The sequence below is a fragment of the Musa acuminata genome, chromosome BXJ1-5, assembly GCF_036884655.1.
Source record: "Musa acuminata AAA Group cultivar baxijiao chromosome BXJ1-5, Cavendish_Baxijiao_AAA, whole genome shotgun sequence".
NCBI lineage: Eukaryota > Viridiplantae > Streptophyta > Magnoliopsida > Zingiberales > Musaceae > Musa > Musa acuminata.
The window spans coordinates 5,751,491-5,768,755 of NC_088331.1; the positions used below are offsets into that span (position 1 = coordinate 5,751,491).

Sequence of the window (17,265 nt, forward strand, 5' to 3'; positions counted from 1 at the left end):
ACGTGGCATCTAACTAATTTGTCACGGAACGGTAAGCAAAATTACATATGCTATAAAAATAAAGCAAGTTACCTATTATTCCAAATCAATTTAAATTTAGCTCAAACGAAAAATTACTTTATGATATATATATATATACACACAAATTAAAATTATTAAATACCAAAGATATTTTGTTACATTAATAAAAATATTATATCTGAGTAATATTTTATATATTATTATTTTATAGTAAATGAATATAAAAATTACAAGGTTTCTCATAATGTATACCTAAAATTATGGAAAAAGCAATGACTTATAATCCTTGACTAAAAATATATTAAAAGAATTTTCATTCAAAATGATTCAAAAATTCTCAAATAAATGATTTATTAAAAACTTAAACATTATAATAAATTTAATATTTAATGTTGATGAGGATTTGAAGTAAATAAATTGTAATTGCAATATCTTTCAATGAACTTATAATATTTTTTTATTACTACATCAAAACTTTTTAACTTCATTGAAAAATAATGTAATCGGTCTAGTGAAACAAAATATCATAACTTCATTCAAAAATAATATATTTAAAATATAAATTATTCAATAAAAATATTAAATATATTGGAAAGAATCCAAAATATGAGACTTTTTCGAGTAAATCATTCGAGATAAAATACATTATTTCCAATTTTTAAAGGATTAATCTGTAAATATAAATCAACAATAGACATGTAATTTGTCGCGATTTATGCTCGAAAGTCGACTTTGCCGTGTTCTATCGGGGTTTTTAAAGCATCGAGCACAAGAGTTGACGCCCGAAGCCCGAAGCGAACGCCTCCTGTACGCGTCTCCGATCGCGAGAGGAAGAGAACAGAAGAGAGTCGCTAGGGAGGAAGGTTCAGAGAGGAGGAAGAGGGGATGGCGGATGGACTGGATTGGGAGTCGCTGACGGAGGCGACGTCGGGGGCGGTGGGGTCGCTGGTGAGCACCACCGTGTTCTACCCCCTCGACACCTGCAAGACCAAGTATCAGGCCGAAGTCCGATCCCACGGCCAGCGCAAGTACAGGTCGAGCCTCCTTCCTCCCTCACTCTTTATATATTGTCTTTCATGAGGAAAAAAATGTCATTTTTGATAGAATTGGACGATTTCTTTTCTATCTCTCGATCTTCCGTTTGGGCTTAATATGAATCGTGCAAGTTGGTGTCCTGATCTTAATTTGTACTTCGTTGTTAGTTCGTGTTGTCGTGTGGATACGTTTGCCTGATTGCTTGGTAATTGTTGTTTTTTCTTTTCTCTGGTCTTTTGTTGTTTTTTCTTTTCTCTGGTTTTTTCTTTGATAGAATTGGACGATTTCTTTTCTATCTCTCGATCTTCCGTTTGGGCCTAATATGAATCGTGCAAGTTGGTGTCCTGATCTTAATTTGTACTTCGTTGTTAGTTCGTGTTGTCGTGTGGATGCGTTTGCCTGATTGCTTGGTAATTGTTGTTTTTTCTTTTCTCTGGTCTTTTGGTTTCTTGAATTTTTTTTATATTATCTTATTTTGGATATTTATATTTTTTTCCTTCCCTTTTATGTTCGATCATGTGAGTTAGATCATCTTCAGGATTTCATAGTTTTGACTACTGGATGAATCTCTGTTCCGGATTTATGTAGTGAATAGACAAGTAGATTTGATGATGGCAAGGGGATATGTTTAATTTTCCTTCTTTTCATTCTGGAACTCCTAAGCATATAAAAGGAATATCCATGCTGTTGAATATATTCCTAATTCCCCTCGGTCGAACATCCTTGTGTTAAGAAATGCAAGTTCTTCGCTGTAAATATTCCTTCTCTTAAGCAATTTGAGTTGTTCTCCAGGGATTAAAAAGAGAAATTAGAGTCCGACTAATGACTAACGACTAACGACGAGACTTTTTTTTGTCAAGGACTTGTAACAGGTGGGTTTAGTTCATTGTGATGGGAGTGTTCATTAAATATAGAACAAGGTTGTGGATGAGAATTAGGATGGAACACTTGGAGTTAGATTAGACAGCCTAATCCCCACATAATTCTGGCCTAATTTTGTTCTCTGATTTACTTTTTTTATGCTTACAATTGTAATCTAATCTGCAGCAGGAATTTGACATTCCAACTCATTTGACTTCGATTTGACTAGAAATTTTAAAAAGGATCCTGATATTTGAAACATGCTGGATTGTATTGACTAGATATTAGCTAGTTAAGTCATTGAATGGACACCGAACTATTCTTTAAAACCAATTAGAAGTTGTCAGTAGCCTAACTGAAACTGTAACAGATGCACTTTGTGTATGGTAACCTGAAGCTAGAAGAGCTTTCTATAATTTAATCCTCTAAGCCACTTAATGAAGTTCACTTGATCCGAATGGAAACTCGGATTGCTGAATAGCTTTCTACTGCCTTAAGTCATAACTTTTGTGATGCTTCCCATGAGAAGATGTGCAAATTCAATTAGTTCATCTCAATAGATCTTCAACCAAAAACTGAATAACTAAAAAAAATTCTTTTAGCTGGTTAAAACATTTGACTGTTTGAGTAGCTTTGATTATTTTTAGGGTGGAATTTGGAGAAGCAAGGAACTTTGTGTGGTCCCCTTTAGTGGCCTGCTTGTAAGTTATCTGTAATTCTTTTCTGAAAATTATGGAAAATGATCTTGTGAGGTCATAACTGGTTTGCATAGATAAGTTGAAGTTATTCCTTGATTTTATTAATTAGCAGTGCAATCAGACCTATTCTTGTAGGGCTAATTGCTTCAACTGTTGCATCAAACAATTGGTTTGTTGTTTGATTCACTGATTTGAATTCTTTTCTTTTTAGGAACCTTTCCGATGTCTTGTGGGAGGCAATTTCTAAACGCCAATTCTTCTCGCTCTACCAAGGACTTGGCACCAAGAATTTACAATCTTTTATCTCGCAATTTGTCTATTTCTATAGTTATAGCTATTTAAAACGACTATACTTGCAAAAGAGTGGAGTTAAATCTGTTGGAACGAAAGCTAATTTGTTTGTTGCTGCTGCTGCTGGTGTTTGCACCGTTATCGTAACTCAGGTAAAAGCTTTATATGCTTTTTATTTGATACTGTGTTTATGTAGTTGAGATATTTTTTTCATGATCAGCTAGTTACATTTGGCTCCATCAATGTTTACTAGCATGATTTCTCGTCTTTGCAGCCACTGGACACAGCATCTTCCAGAATGCAAACTAGTGCCTTTGGTAAGTCCAAGGGACTATGGGAAACTCTGTCTGAAGGATATTGGAGTGAAGCATATGATGGTCTAGGCATCTCTCTCCTTCTGACAGCAAATCCTGCAATTCAGGTAACATGTTTTCCCTAATCCATAGTGCTGATTTCTTCGTGGAACTTTTAGTGCTGTGGGTTTTTGTGCATAGTTTTAGCTGATTTTATCACAGAAGCACAAGTCTCATGCTGAGCACAATTTATATTGACGAGACACGTTAAATACATGAACTAATGAAATCAGATAAACAGTGGTTTTATAAAGTATAAACAAGAAGGTTCCACTTCTTTAACCTATCTGATCTTTGCAATGGAGTAAAGATACAAGTGGATTTAACATGAAAAAGAGTCAGATAAATCCTGTAAAGCTGGTTCTTAGGTCATTGGCAGATATGACACAGAATAGAGATATAAATTGTTCAAATGTCTTGTTATGTTGCATGGGTGTTTTTGTGTATCATGAATCCTGGACAGCAAAAAGTGTGATGCGATAGCTATGGAGATTGGGTATTGTTAAAGAAAAATAATAGCTTCTAAGAATATTGGAAGATTGAACACTACAATATCAGCAGACGAATATAGCTAAGTCACTGTTATCTGTTCTTCTGGATTCTTTTGTAGGTTGATATGTAAAATGGATGAGGAGACTGGATGGATCTCCTGTCTGTTTTTATTGTGTCATTTTCTCTGACTGTTGATTTAGGAATTATGAGTTTTGTTATTCCCGTAAAACTCACAATTATGTTATTTTTCAGTGTATGCTCCATTTTTGAGTAATAATCTTATTCATTACTTGTTTGTTGACAAAGTTGTTAATTATTAAACCAAATGTTTTTCATGGTGGAATTACCAAAACTTTAATTTTTGATTCATTGCTATTAATAACCTAATCTCGACTTTGTTCAATTTTAACTTGATAAAACATGCAGTACACGGTATTTGATCAGTTAAAACATAAACTTCTGAGGAATCAAAGCAGTAAAGTTGTGCCGGCAAGCAAAGAATCATCTCCAGCAACTCTCTCTGCCTTCTCAGCATTTCTACTAGGAGCCATTTCAAAGAGTGTGGCAACCGTCTTGACCTACCCTGCCATTAGGTAGGCTGCACAAAACCTTAGCAAATGTATCAGAAAAACATCTGTGATGATTTCTTTCACTAGATGCTTCTTGTGCTTTTCTTTTTGCTTGTAGTTGATGTTTCTATAATTCTTTTTATTCTGAACATCATGCATCAAAAATGCAATTTGTTGACACCTTGTCTTGGTGAGTAGGTGTAAAGTAATGATTCAATCTGCCAATACAGAAGACAAATCCAACATGGATAACCAATCTAAACCCCCCAAGACAATGGTAGGCGCTTTATCTTCTATATGGAATAAAGAAGGGATTCCTGGATTCTTCAAAGGTTTGGAAGCTCAGATTGTGAAAACTGTTTTAAGCTCTGCCTTGCTGTTGATGATAAAGGAGAAGATCTCAAAGTATACGTGGATCTCCATGCTTGCTCTTCGTAGGTTTCTATCGGCTTCACCGAAGAGAATAAAGAACCATTAGATACATATTTCGGTATTTTTCATAATAACATGGCTGATCAACACTGAACTGTTTCAGCAGATTTATATTCTAAAATAGCAAAAAAAGAGTTGAGATGTGGCAGCTTATTGTTTTGGCAATTCATTTGATTTATTACTGTATTCAAATTCCTCAGGATGTTTGTTGGCTACCATTATCCTGACTGTGCACTCATCTTTTCCAATAAATCAAGCTTGGATGTTGTTTTCCTGACAATGATATGGCACAACATTTTCTTCACTTCTAGTTATTCTACTCTTCTAGTGTCAGCTAATTCTGGTTTAATTGTCATCATTATATGAGCTACACAAATGGGCATATAAAACTTCCATACGATGTGATTCAAGGAGCTAACAAGCTACGGTTATCAATTTTTTCTTGATGTTTCATATGTTTTTACTAATTTCTCCAAACATAGATAGCAAATATTTTTGGAGATGAATATGACATGAAAGAAAGCTTCCTCCCTTGATAATAAAAACACCTTATCATTTATTGCCATTTGTTCCATCATTGAGAACCAAAAATAAACAATAAATCATCCTCTCACATAGATGATTTTCATCAATCATCTCTCGTGGACTCGACTGATTGTGTAAACCACAATCTATCCTTGAGTGGATAAATTGCCGTTATATATATATATCCTTAGTTGAGCAATAAATCCTGCGACAACAGCTCAAAACATGTGATTAGTGGCGAGTCACTGTGTCTATATAATGACAAGCTCGGCGCTGGCAAATAACATGTCACGTGCTCAAAACATGTCTTTTTTTATCTCCACATTATCTAATCAAACGACTTGGCATGTTATCATTGCTCTAATCCGAACAGCTAGATTACAGCGCAGCAGCAGATGGGTGGGTGGGTTGGTCGCTGCTCGATGCTGTCACATCTCTAGCAGCAACGACGCGGTTCCACCAACGAAATCCAGACACACCTTCAGAGTAGGTGATCGTCCCCGCTGGCTGCTCGAGTTGTCCCTCACCACGTCACCCTACGACGCTGGAAGCCGTCGCAGATCGCGGAGCCGACGGTGGCGGGTGATCCCCGCTCACGTGCGTCACGGAGCAGATCAGGCGGGGATCCTCTCCAACTCTGTTTGTAAGCGAACCAATGTGCATCAACGGCATCTCAGCCGTTCGTTTCACAGGGCCCCTTCCACCTAAGCACATGGGGTCCGGTCACAGTTCCATTCGAAGTGGACAGGTGGCTGAGGCCAGAGATCGATGACGAGGGCACGAGCTTTGTCCAGTAGCAGGGTAGGCAAGCCGGTCCACACACCACCATCACCGACAGCAGCCGACACTTCACGTATTCTACCGCTTAAAGATAACATAAACTATACATAGCTTTTTCTTTGGCTGCCGTTAGATCTCATGTTCTTCTCTTGTTGCCTCCTCCATCTCCGTCCGCTCTCTTGCCCGCAATACTACTAAAGAATCAACAAAACTAAAAATAGAGAGACGAGAGAGCGCACCACCACCAAACTCGTGGTGGTTCAGTGGTGTTCCCATCAAGAACCAACCTTTGCCACCGCTGGGGAAGGAGGAGGTAGCAGAATGGCTGCAGATGAGAGGTAATTTTTCAGATCCGTGACATTTTTGTGGAGATAAGAGGTGATGATAGAAGGGGAGAGAGAGAACACAAGTTCCTGACCAAAAGTTGTAAGCAATTCTTTCACTTTTTTGTAGATTTCTTTTCGCAGTTGATTCTGGTTCAAGTTTGACTTCCGGAGCTAAGATCTAGATTTGCCATAGCTGTACCACCGGTGCTTGCATGATTTTGTGTCTGATTTGGTTTCTTTTGGGATGAGTTTTGGTCAAATCTTGTGCTTCTTTGGCCTTTTTATCAGGCTATGGATTTCAGGAAGAATGTGAGTTATAAGAATGTGGGATCACTTGTCCTTTATATTTTGGGTGGTAGAATAGAGTACAATGTCGTGTCTCTGTTTTTGTATGAATTTAGGCTGTTTAGCCCTCTGATTTAGTAACCAATTACCAAGCTGTGGAAAAAATTCATTGCTATATTCTATTAGCCTCTTATCAGAAACAAAGCTGTAATCTTAATGTTCGATTTTACTCTGCTAATGATCAGATTGCTTGGTTGCTATTCCACCTGTATCAACTTCTTTATGGAGTCTCATGTTGGAAGTCGTTCACACTCTAGATTAATTCTGAAGACAACGATGATCAGATACTTATTATATTAAGTAGGAATATTGAATATGCCAGATTTTCATGTCAAGTGTTAAGAGACAGAAGTTTCCAACATCAGTCTGTCATAAGAACAATTTTCTATTAGCTCATGAGGCATCCCAAGCTTCGTGGGAAACGCCAAAATGTAGCTCATATTGTGGCACATTTTGGTTGGGATGTAAGGAGATGTCAAGCCTTGAGAAACTGTGTTTGATGCTGAAAGATGCATCTTGTCAAGAAAGGAGGGGATGTAATGAACTTGAAAAAAGAAAATCAAATAGCTGAACATATTTATATAGGAGCCCCAGGTCTTATAATCAAATGTGGTAAGTTTTTTCTTTCTCCTTTACTTATGCTAGTTGTTGTTCACTGTTTGACCAGGCTACATGATTATGACATAATGAGAGAGAAATTTAATTCTCATAAATACTACTTCTTGTTCTCTTATATATTTTTTTCTCATATTTGGTTGCATGCCATTTGTCTTGACTCTTGCCATGCATTCATCAATGTCCATATAAAGTATGTTAATTTTGTTATTAGGTTTCTTCCCTTTGATGTTTTTGTATCACAGTGATAGATTCCTAAGTATTTCAATGATCTACTTGTTAGGTCACTGCTGACTAAGTATGAAATCGATGACACCTGACACTAAGGTTGTAAACCCAGAGGTTTACCTGGCATTGGGTCTGAGCACATCATCCAAAAGAGTTGCTGAGTTCCCAAGGGTATTAACCCTTCTATCCTCAATTCTCGAGGCCACTGTTCAAAAGAATGAAAAGAAACTAGATTCGCTGGAAATAAAGGAATTTGTAACTCTCTTTGATGGTCTGAGAGCACCAACCCTTAGCATAAAGAAGTACATGGAGCGCATCTTCAAGTATTCAAAGTGCAGCCCATCTTGCTTTGTCCTTGCTTATATATACATCGAAAGATTCCTTCAGCAACCGAACATATGTTTGACTTCCCTCAATGTTCATCGATTGCTAATTGCAAGTGTCGTTGTTGCCGCAAAATTCATTGATGATGCGTAAGTTTCAGTTGCACTAAGCCTTCTGAATATTTTTTCTCCTGTTGCTAAAGAAATTCGAGTCTGTTTATGCTCAATATATGTGAATCACATCAATCAATGTGTAAAGAATATCAACTAATCTGAAAGATCACTAGTATCTTTCTATTCACGGATCCAGTTTGATTGTTTTGCAGGCTATAGCAGAATGCTTGCTGTCAATCATTTTATTTAAGTTTGATGTGAAATATTAGACAACTACTTATACATACCATATACTACTAACTAGATTGCCATGAATAGCTGACTTTTACATCCTATTTATAGTTTTCAACATCTTTAGAGCTTTTTTTTGTGAAATTGTGCCTGCAGTGCTTATCTTTTGGTTTTTTTTTTACTTAATAATGCGTCTAAATTTGTTATTTATTGTCTTGGTACAGTTTTGGGTTAAAGAAAAATTTCCACTTGTTGGCACCTATCATGAATAGATACTTCCTCATATACTAGGAAATTATTTGTTAATGATGTGGATCTAAGTTTTAACTAAAACATATCATTAGGTTGAATTTTAGATTCCAATGAGGGAATGATTAGCAAAAGTGAAAATTCTAGTACTGCCTTCATAAAATAATTAAAATTGAGTAGCTCAGGCTTTTATAAACTCAGTCTTTTGGATGAACTGATCTTTCCAGATAAAAAATGGACCGAATTTGTCAAGTTATCCAACAACAAAGTCATGTTTCTCTATCATTGACCCATCAAGTTCTTTCCATCGATCCATATATTTGAGATGTTACCTGGACGATGGCAGTCGTAGGTCCAATACTTTTTGGACCTTTGGCTTGTCTAAGGTTGTAACTATTGACTGAGAGCTGTAGCTATTTTGATGTTTTTCGGTTTCAACCATCAAATTTGATTCTGCCGGGTCAGAGCTATAAAACAGGCTCAAACATGTTATTAAATTGGTTTTAATCATTTTGGGAAAACTGGTACGTCTGAAGTGAATCCACCAGAAGAATGAAAACTGATAAACTCCTAAAACACCTTTGTAATTGGAAGGGATTCAGTGGCTCCATAACACAAGTAACAAAGAGGCCTAAGCCTATAATTGGCAGTTTTCTGAATCTCATCTACCTGTACTTTGTCTCTCTGTTTACATACAACTGTTGCATGTCCTGAAATATGCACATCATGAGTGGTACATGATCTGCTGTGCACATATCGACAATCGATGCACATGATTTTGCATCTTTCTTGTCAGGAAGTGACGCTAGTCTTTTTGCTCCAGATTTTTCAGCAATGCTTATTATGCTAAAGTTGGAGGGATCAGCACAATGGAGATGAATAGACTTGAAATTAATTTTTTATTTAGTGTAGATTTCAGACTTCAAGTGACAGTAGGTACATTTGAGGCATACTGTCTGCGTTTGGAAAACGAAAACAAGGTATACCAAGTCGAGCGGCCGATCAAGACATGTGGACTAAATGAATGGTCAAACATCGAAGATTCCAAATGCCAGTCAGCAGTTCAGAGATGTAGTTGTGGTACCGTATAAATGTTATGTACTCTAGGGCACTTGATCAAGAACTGGAATTTCATGTATCATTTAAGTTTTCAAGCAATATAACTTCTGGGAACGTTTATAGCAAATATGTCGAATATTCATGTATCAACTTTGGAGCATCAAGTTCTTAGTTACAAATGAGCAAACTTCAAAATTGTTGTTATGGGGCAGATCAGAAATCTCTAATTAGTAAATAACTTGCTTTTCTCCATTCGCAAATACGACATCATCAACATGCACCCTTGGAATATTTCTGAAGTAGAAATTCATGTAAATGCACTGTGGTATTTTCATCTGTTGTGCAGTAGCTACTTGTTTGGTCGCATCAAAGAAGAGCTTGTTAAAGGCATTTCTCCCTGCGGAAACACAGGAAACCTCTTCTTATCATCCTTTTTTGTTGAAATGTGTCTGCTTGTCTCGACTCTTTTAACATCTCAAGAAGGTGATGGCATGATATGAATATTCCAACCTAGTGAAGACTCCTTTACATCTCTGTTTCCTAGTACAAGTATCAGAAGGCCTTGGCATCTACTTCCAAGTGTCTCGTATACTTACCTCTGATGTTGGACTCATACTTAAATCATGTTAGTACTGTTCTTGTTTAAGTTTCTTGTATACTTGTTTCACATTATACTTAAATCAAGATGCTGCAGTGGTGTGGGCTTCATGCATTGGTCTGTTATATATTTTACTTCCTTTGCTAGTTCGTTTTTTGGCTGAAATATCATGGAATCTGACTCACAGCACAAAGACTAAACAAAAGCAGATTCTAAAAGCTCCCTAAAATTGCCACTAAAACTAATAATAGAAAATTCATTGTTTGACCTTGAGAACATTTAATCAACTTTACTACGACAGTCAAAAGAAACATAAGCATGGAAGATAATTCTGTATAATGTAAGTGAATGAAGATACTTCTGTTTGATAATACTCTATTCTCAAATCTCCTAACTTTTATATTTATTTTTTATAATTTTTCTTTTTCACTCGAAAGATAAGATAGTTTAGATATTTTATTTCACTTGATAGTCTGAATGTAACATTTCGATTAATCCCATGTTGATAGTGTGCTAAATTAGGATAAATTTATAAGGGTTTAATGATTATATTATTATTAATTTTAATTTAAATATTTTGATGAAGATATATCTCACACGCATCGTATTAGGGTTCGATATACTATTATAAAGCCCTTAAGTGATAATTCACTAATAATTTTTTATTTATTAAAAATTTCTAACCATGTCACGCTTCCGAAAAGCATACGTGATATTTGGTTAGGGGGAATGGAAACCTGATGTCATCCGGATGGTCACATTTCCTGCACACAAATCAATAATAAATTACTTAAATTTGAAACATACTTAATTTCTTTTTGAGAAACGACAAATTAATATTTGAATCGACTATTACTTGTACTATATACCAAGTATATTACGTATCTAAAAATAATTATTTTTGTAGTATTACTTGGAATTAGAGAATCTGTATCCAAAAATAATTATTTTTATATTATCCATTTTGTGATCGTCGTTTGGTTAAAAAAGATTAAATGCCTTGATGAGATAATATTCTCCAGATATAGTGTCCAAATAATATTGATGTGACATGTCTAATTAGCGTTTGACTGAAGTATGTATGCGAGGACAGCTTATCAGTGCAAAGAAAGCACGGGCGATTCTACCTTTTAATGGTCATTGCAGCCGTTTATGTTGACCACATAATGGAGGGTTAATATCCCTTCTTATCGTCATCTCCGACTCTTTAAAAGCCCATTCGACAAGCCCGTTTTGAGCCCAATTCAATGGAGAGCTTCCGCCAGCCCTTGAAACCCCAAGTAGAAGCCCACAGCGGTCGTCGTCCGTTCCTCACTTCTCCATCTTGCACTCCCTCAGATCACTTCTTTGTGCTCCAAACCCCTCGCCTCCGTCCTCGCCGCTTCGGTAGCTGGGATCTATGAGCAGCTGGCAGACTCTTCTCCTGAGGGTCGGCGACAAATGTCCCGAGTACGGCGGCGCCGTCGACTACAAAGAACACATTGTCAGTTCCTCCTTCTCGTCTTCTCTCTCTCTCTCTCTCTCTCTCTCTCTCTCTCTATCTATCTATCTCTTTTTCCGTTGTTTATTTTGGTTGTGTCGTTTCTCCGATTCTCGGGAAGAGAGCCCCAGTTTGTGGTGGCCTCTGATTCTTGAAAAAAACCCTAGTTTATGGTAGTCTCTGTTTCTTGACAAAACCCTAGCTTGTGACGGGTCTCTGATTCTTCGAAAAAAAACCCTAGAACGCGGTGGCCTCTGATTCTTCATAAAAAGGAAAACCTAGTATGCGGTGGCCTCTGATTCTTCATAAACCTAGTTTGTGGTGACATCTGATTCTCGAAGAAAATCCTAGTCTATGGTGGTATTTTACGTATTCTACGATCCCGTTCTAGGGTTAAGTTGAAATTTGTGACGTGGAACAGAATTTGTCCAGGTTCAGCTTGAATCCACGATAGGCAAAATTTTGAGCAGTGTCGTTGTGGAATGCTATAGTGTAAAAATGTAGAAACAGCAGGCGTGATTCTTGTCAAACTGAATAATTTATCTGATTTTCTAGGAATTTTTCTTAGGAGATGTTTGTCAAAGTTAAAAATTACCTCTTGATCTCTTCTTCTTGCAAGAGCTTGATTTCGTGCACTTGTTACTGGAGTAATGATGTAGTTTCTTATAATTGTCATTGCAAAACAATATTAGCAAAATGTTGATAGTTTAGCAAATTTTCCATCGAATCAAGAAACATCGGATTCTCCCAGGCAGTGGTTATTTAATATTTGTTTAAAGCATTATTTTATTTGTCAATTCAAAGGATCAAGTAGGCTTCTCTTCCAGATATCTGGTCAAACTTCATAATAATAATTTCCAGATGCATAATTCATTTGTTGTCTTGATCATATGTTTTTTGTCACAGGAAACATGTTATGGTGTGCTCTGGCGAGAATTTGAACATTCCAAAGATGAAATATCTGAGGTAATGCCGTGTTCAGCTCATGATCTTTATTAGACGTTCGTTGATTGTCGTCACATGGCATAAATGTAACTCAAATACAAGGATGAAGATTTTTATTTGTCTATCTTTCAATATGAGAATCCAAAGAAGCACCCTGCAAAGACATTCTTAACACATCTGTAAAGTTTGATAGTTGGACCAAAAACAACTTTGACAAATTTGATCCATACATCAAACAAATGAGTTGACAAATTTGTTAAATGATTTTCAAGACATCCAGAAGTTACTTTAAGGCATACATCAAACAACTTTGACAAATCTGATGAATTTTCAGCTTCGGTAAATATCTTAAAATCCCATTTAAAAAATTCTTTGAAATTAACCTAAGGTTATTGGAAGTTTTAATAAATTATTCTTCTTGCATTTTAGATTAGAAAACGGTATAGTTGTATCTAAAAAAAACTATCGGAGTTTCTCTGGAAGAATGTGCTTTATGTAAGTTCTAGGAAATATATATTAGAACAGATAGATAATCTGAGCATTGAACTTGAAATTGTGTGAGTTTTTAAATCACCGGATACATGATGCCTTTAAAAATCCTTCTTGTTAGTTTTTTTTTTACTTTCTTGACAAACTACCTCCTGCTTTAGAATTCGTTTTAGATGCAAGATATTCGTGCTTCCAAAATGTCACCCAAAATTCTGTTTGTATGACAGTGTCGTGGGATCTAGAGTGGGGTTGTTACAGCAAAATTATGCTTTAAAAAGAAAAATAACATGCAATAATTTTTAAATGCAGAGATGTTTCAAAGTAAATAATTATAACTCAGAGCTAAATGCAGAAAAACATAGTTAATTCTGATGACTATCATCTTTTAAACATAGGCAATTGCTAGACATTATACAAACTAAAAAATTGTTGTTCCACAAATATTTTTCCATGGTAACGGCTGTGTAGATAGCTGATAGCTAATATAGATCTTTGTGTAATCAATTTCTGACTACATTGTTAGGTCGTCACTTAGAAGTGACACGATGCATCTTCCTTAGTTGCCTCGAAAAACAAAGACTGAAAGTGACCCATTATGTTGGTTCTCATTTGCGTTGAATCTTAAGCAAGGGTTCTATCTTTGCTTTTTGTTGGGGCCGGCTGATATCTTAGTTTGAGACCATAGGGTATGAGCACTGGCAGGAAGGAGGTTAGAACTAATTGTTATAATAATTTGAAGAAGCATTAACAAAATTTGTTTACAGGAATTTTAGCTAATAGCTGAAGTAGCAAGGGAAAATGATTGTTTTTAAATGTAAACTTGGTATACAGAAAAAATGATCATGTAAATGGCATAGGCATCTTGGCATTATTTTAATTAGGTTTATCGGAAAAATAAAACATTGTTGTAATTGTCAATTGGTGGTAGAATTTATCTATTGAAATTTGTTATTAGTAGAAGCAACTACCGCAATACTGAGAACTTTTCTTTTCAAACGAGACTAGATGTTCAGATCAAATTATAACTTTGGATAATCCCCAATTAATTCAAGTTTCATATGATGAGTTTAAGCTATCTTTCCACATGTGAGGGGTTGTGTTAAGAATATAAATAAAATCATGTGTTATTTACTACTATAAGCTTTTAGATGTAATGGCAATGATGAAAAGTTTAAGATGATATCAGAGCAAGGTTTTGATTGGGTTACCACAAGTCTGAAAAGTTAAGCTGTTACAAAAGAGTCCAGCGTATATTAAACATCCCCTCTCACATGTAAGTTAGATTAGGCTTGGTTTTTAAAACTGATCCAAAATACATCGTGCAAACCTATCAGAGAGGACATTTTACAAATATTAATCAAGCACTGAGATTAATAAGGGCAGATACATGATTTGGACTCGCAACCTATCATGATATTAAGATAAACTTTTTTATTGGGTTACAACAAATACCAAGCTGTTAGGAAAGGATCCAATACATTGAACTCTAGCAAAATGTTTGTCTAACTTTTTCTTTACCAATTTGGCCTAATTTTATGGAAAATTATAATGTCATCAGGTAAAGTTTGTTCTCATACTATTGAGTGTCGAAATAGGGCATGCAACAAAGGTAATTATCAAGATTTATCTTATTACTTTTCTCTATTCTGGATATCAGTGATTTCAATAGGTGCTCGCCTAGGCGCTCGGGTGAGGCGAGGCGAGGCCCGAGCGCCTCGCCTCATTTCCAGGCAGTGCGCTTTAAAGAGGCGACGCTTGGGCGCTCGCCCGAGCCCAGGCGCTGGGCGTTTCGGGCGAGCGCCTGGGTTAAACTAGGCGACCGAACCAGCGTTTTAGGTCTGGTTCGATCTCCGTTGCTTTAGTTGGTTCAATCGAACCAACTAAAGCACCGATATCAGCCTTCCTCTCGCAACTTCCCAACCCTAATCCTGCTCGCCGCTCCCGCTGCCGCTGCTTGCTGCTACCACTGCCACTTTCGTTGCTTGCTGCTCTCGCTCCCGCTGCCATTGTTGTCGCTCGTCGCTCCTGCTGCCACTGTTGCTGCTCGCTTCTACTGCTGCCATTGTTGTCGCTCGCCGCTCTCGCTGTCACTGCTCGCTGCTGCCACTGTAGTTGCTTGCCGCTCCTGCTGCTCGCTGCTATCGCTACCGCTGCCACTGTCGTTGCTCCCGCTCCCACTACTGTTGCCACTGTCGTCGCTCGCCGCTCGCTGCTCCTGCTGCTGCTGCCACTATTGTCGCTTTCGCTCTCGTTGTTGCTGCCACTGTCGTCGCTTGCCTCTCCCCCTCTCGCTGCCGCTGCTACCGCTGTCATTACTCTCAGTCAATAGCCTCAATCTTCCTCTTACTCACACTCTTCTCACTTCGATAGTATACTGTTAATAGTATATTAACAATATACTACTAACTGTATACAAGTAACAATATTTTTATTTATTAGATTAATAATATATTATTTTGATTTTAATGCTATTAATTTTTATTTATTTGAAATTATTGTTATTGTTTTGAGTTTTGAGACTTTTTTTAATGTGATATTGTAATTTTACAAGATTTTCTTAATTTAATATCATATTTTTTTTATTTAAATAATTATATTTATTAATTATATTATATATTTTTATATTTTAGCATCTCGCTTTGCTCGGGCGTTTTTGGACCTTGACGCCTATTGATGTTTAGTGCTTTTTAAATCACTGCTGGATATATGTGTGCAAATGCATATGTTTCTAAGTGCAAGCTAATTTTAGGAAGATGTGGGAGAAGTGCATCATGTGAGTATTTTTTTAAAATATGACCACCGGACACATAACTAATAAACAGATGCACTGTAATTTTTGTCTGCCATCAAAGATATTAATGTAGTGTTTTATCAGCTTGGTGCTTTAAATTGTCTCGGTTGAAGAATTTACTGTTTTTGACATGGACTTCATATAGTATACACAAGGTTCTGATCCTGATAATTTTCATTTTAATGTTGAGAATTATAAGAAGTATATTCTGCATGTTTTCTTTGCAGTGCATTATTTAGAAACTAATGTTTCTATTGATGTTATTGTACCTAAAAGCATGTGTTGCTGTTACGTTGATGGATTATTTTGTGCTAACATGGACTTTGTGGATTTAATCAGCTTCTTCTTCAGTGTGCCGAACAGTTGCCGCATAAAATTCCATTTTATGGAGTGTTGGTACGCTTAAATAATTTCTTTACCATTAGTAATATTCTTTTTTAAGATTCTTTATACACTTGTTTCACTTTATAGTTGTTATGGATCAATGCATACCTCTGCTTGCTCTATCATGATTTTATCTTTATTTTCTTCATTTTTTTTATGCCAATCACTTGTAGCCACCTAAAGATGCTGTAGTGGTGTGGGCTTCATGCATTGGTCTCTCTTTTCTTTTCTTTTTTTTTTTCATACAAACCATTCCCAAAATAGTCGAAGAAAAAATTTCAAATATTTCTGCCAAGGAGAGTAACTTTTATGGTTCTTTAACTGTGATATTAAATTTTTCGTTCAAATTTCTTTTCATTTATTTGGGTACTTTCTGGGATCAGCCTTCTTATAGTACATAACTTTCAAGGATTTCTTTTTAATTCCCTGGTTGGTTATATATATGTACATATATATACACATGCATATATATAAATATAAATATGTGTATATATATCTATATCTATATCTATATATATATATATATATATATATATATATATATATGTATATGTATGTATATATGTATATGTATCATTTTTAGGCTTTTCAGGACTTGACATAGCAACTGTAGTTGCCTACCCCTGACCCAACCCCCCCCCCCCAAAAAAAACCTGCACACTAAACTAAAATGTCATGATGATTCTTTATTTCTTTCTTGATTTTGGTTTTAACTGAGAACAAATGAACCCCACATTGGAATAAATGGTGGAAAAATCCAAACAGATTGTAATAAAAGACTGTTACTATTTTCATAAATTTGTTGGATATATATGATAGACTAACTTTGAAACTTTGCATTCTCCTAGCTATATAATTTGCATTTTGCAACATCATTACATCCATCTAGAAGCATTTCATCTGTTCATTTATCGCTTTATTATAGGAGAGTGCAAGTACACAGAAGAGCAATGTGCGTAATTTCTGAGTCAAGATTTGTGCAGATCATTGACAATGTTGTTAGACTTGCTTCATTTTTAATTTGTATGTTC

General features: G+C 36.0%; 3 protein-coding genes across 4 annotated transcripts in view; all 3 read left to right on the forward strand.

Annotated features, from left to right (window-relative positions):
• The first annotated feature begins 769 nt into the window (after window positions 1-769).
• LOC135673322 (peroxisomal adenine nucleotide carrier 1-like) lies at window positions 770-5,032 on the forward strand. Its single transcript, XM_065182189.1, has 5 exons — window positions 770-1,055; window positions 2,827-3,058; window positions 3,181-3,327; window positions 4,178-4,344; window positions 4,519-5,032. Exons 1-5 carry the CDS (start codon window positions 907-909, stop codon window positions 4,796-4,798), a joined length of 975 nt encoding a protein of 324 aa, XP_065038261.1. The 5' UTR covers window positions 770-906; the 3' UTR covers window positions 4,799-5,032.
• A 1,155-nt stretch (window positions 5,033-6,187) lies between these two features.
• Window positions 6,188-9,674, forward strand: LOC135673323 (cyclin-P3-1-like). 2 transcript variants are annotated; one of them, XM_065182191.1, is made up of 3 exons: window positions 6,188-6,483; window positions 7,627-8,044; window positions 9,312-9,674. In XM_065182191.1, exons 2-3 carry the CDS (start codon window positions 7,644-7,646, stop codon window positions 9,577-9,579), a joined length of 669 nt encoding a protein of 222 aa, XP_065038263.1. In that variant the 5' UTR covers window positions 6,188-6,483; window positions 7,627-7,643; the 3' UTR covers window positions 9,580-9,674. The 2 variants fall into 2 exon arrangements, with proteins under 2 accessions (XP_065038263.1, XP_065038264.1); XM_065182192.1 differs by having other exon boundaries at window positions 6,205-6,395.
• A 1,722-nt stretch (window positions 9,675-11,396) lies between these two features.
• LOC135673324 (nuclear cap-binding protein subunit 1-like) overlaps window positions 11,397-17,265 on the forward strand; it is a 30,356-nt gene continuing 24,487 nt past the window's right edge. The window contains exons 1-3 of the mRNA XM_065182193.1: window positions 11,397-11,628; window positions 12,532-12,591; window positions 16,190-16,246. Of these exons, the coding sequence (XP_065038265.1) occupies window positions 11,545-11,628; window positions 12,532-12,591; window positions 16,190-16,246 (201 nt within the window). The 5' untranslated portion in view covers window positions 11,397-11,544. The remainder of the gene's footprint in view (window positions 11,629-12,531; window positions 12,592-16,189; window positions 16,247-17,265) is intronic.

What these genes read in the sequence shown, in the direction of transcription:
- LOC135673322 (XM_065182189.1), top strand. Translation starts at nt 907, where the DNA reads ATGGCGGATGGACTGGATTGGGAGTCGCTGACGGAGGCGACGTCGGGG. An exon ending in CAGCAAATCCTGCAATTCAG is followed by an intron (nt 3,328 to 4,177) that starts GTAACATGTTTT and finishes TAAAACATGCAG; the next exon opens with TACACGGTATTTGATCAGTT. An exon ending in TTGACCTACCCTGCCATTAG is followed by an intron (nt 4,345 to 4,518) that starts GTAGGCTGCACA and finishes CTTGGTGAGTAG; the next exon opens with GTGTAAAGTAATGATTCAAT.
- LOC135673323 (XM_065182191.1), top strand. Translation starts at nt 7,644, where the DNA reads ATGAAATCGATGACACCTGACACTAAGGTTGTAAACCCAGAGGTTTAC. An exon ending in GCAAAATTCATTGATGATGC is followed by an intron (nt 8,045 to 9,311) that starts GTAAGTTTCAGT and finishes TTTTTGCTCCAG; the next exon opens with ATTTTTCAGCAATGCTTATT.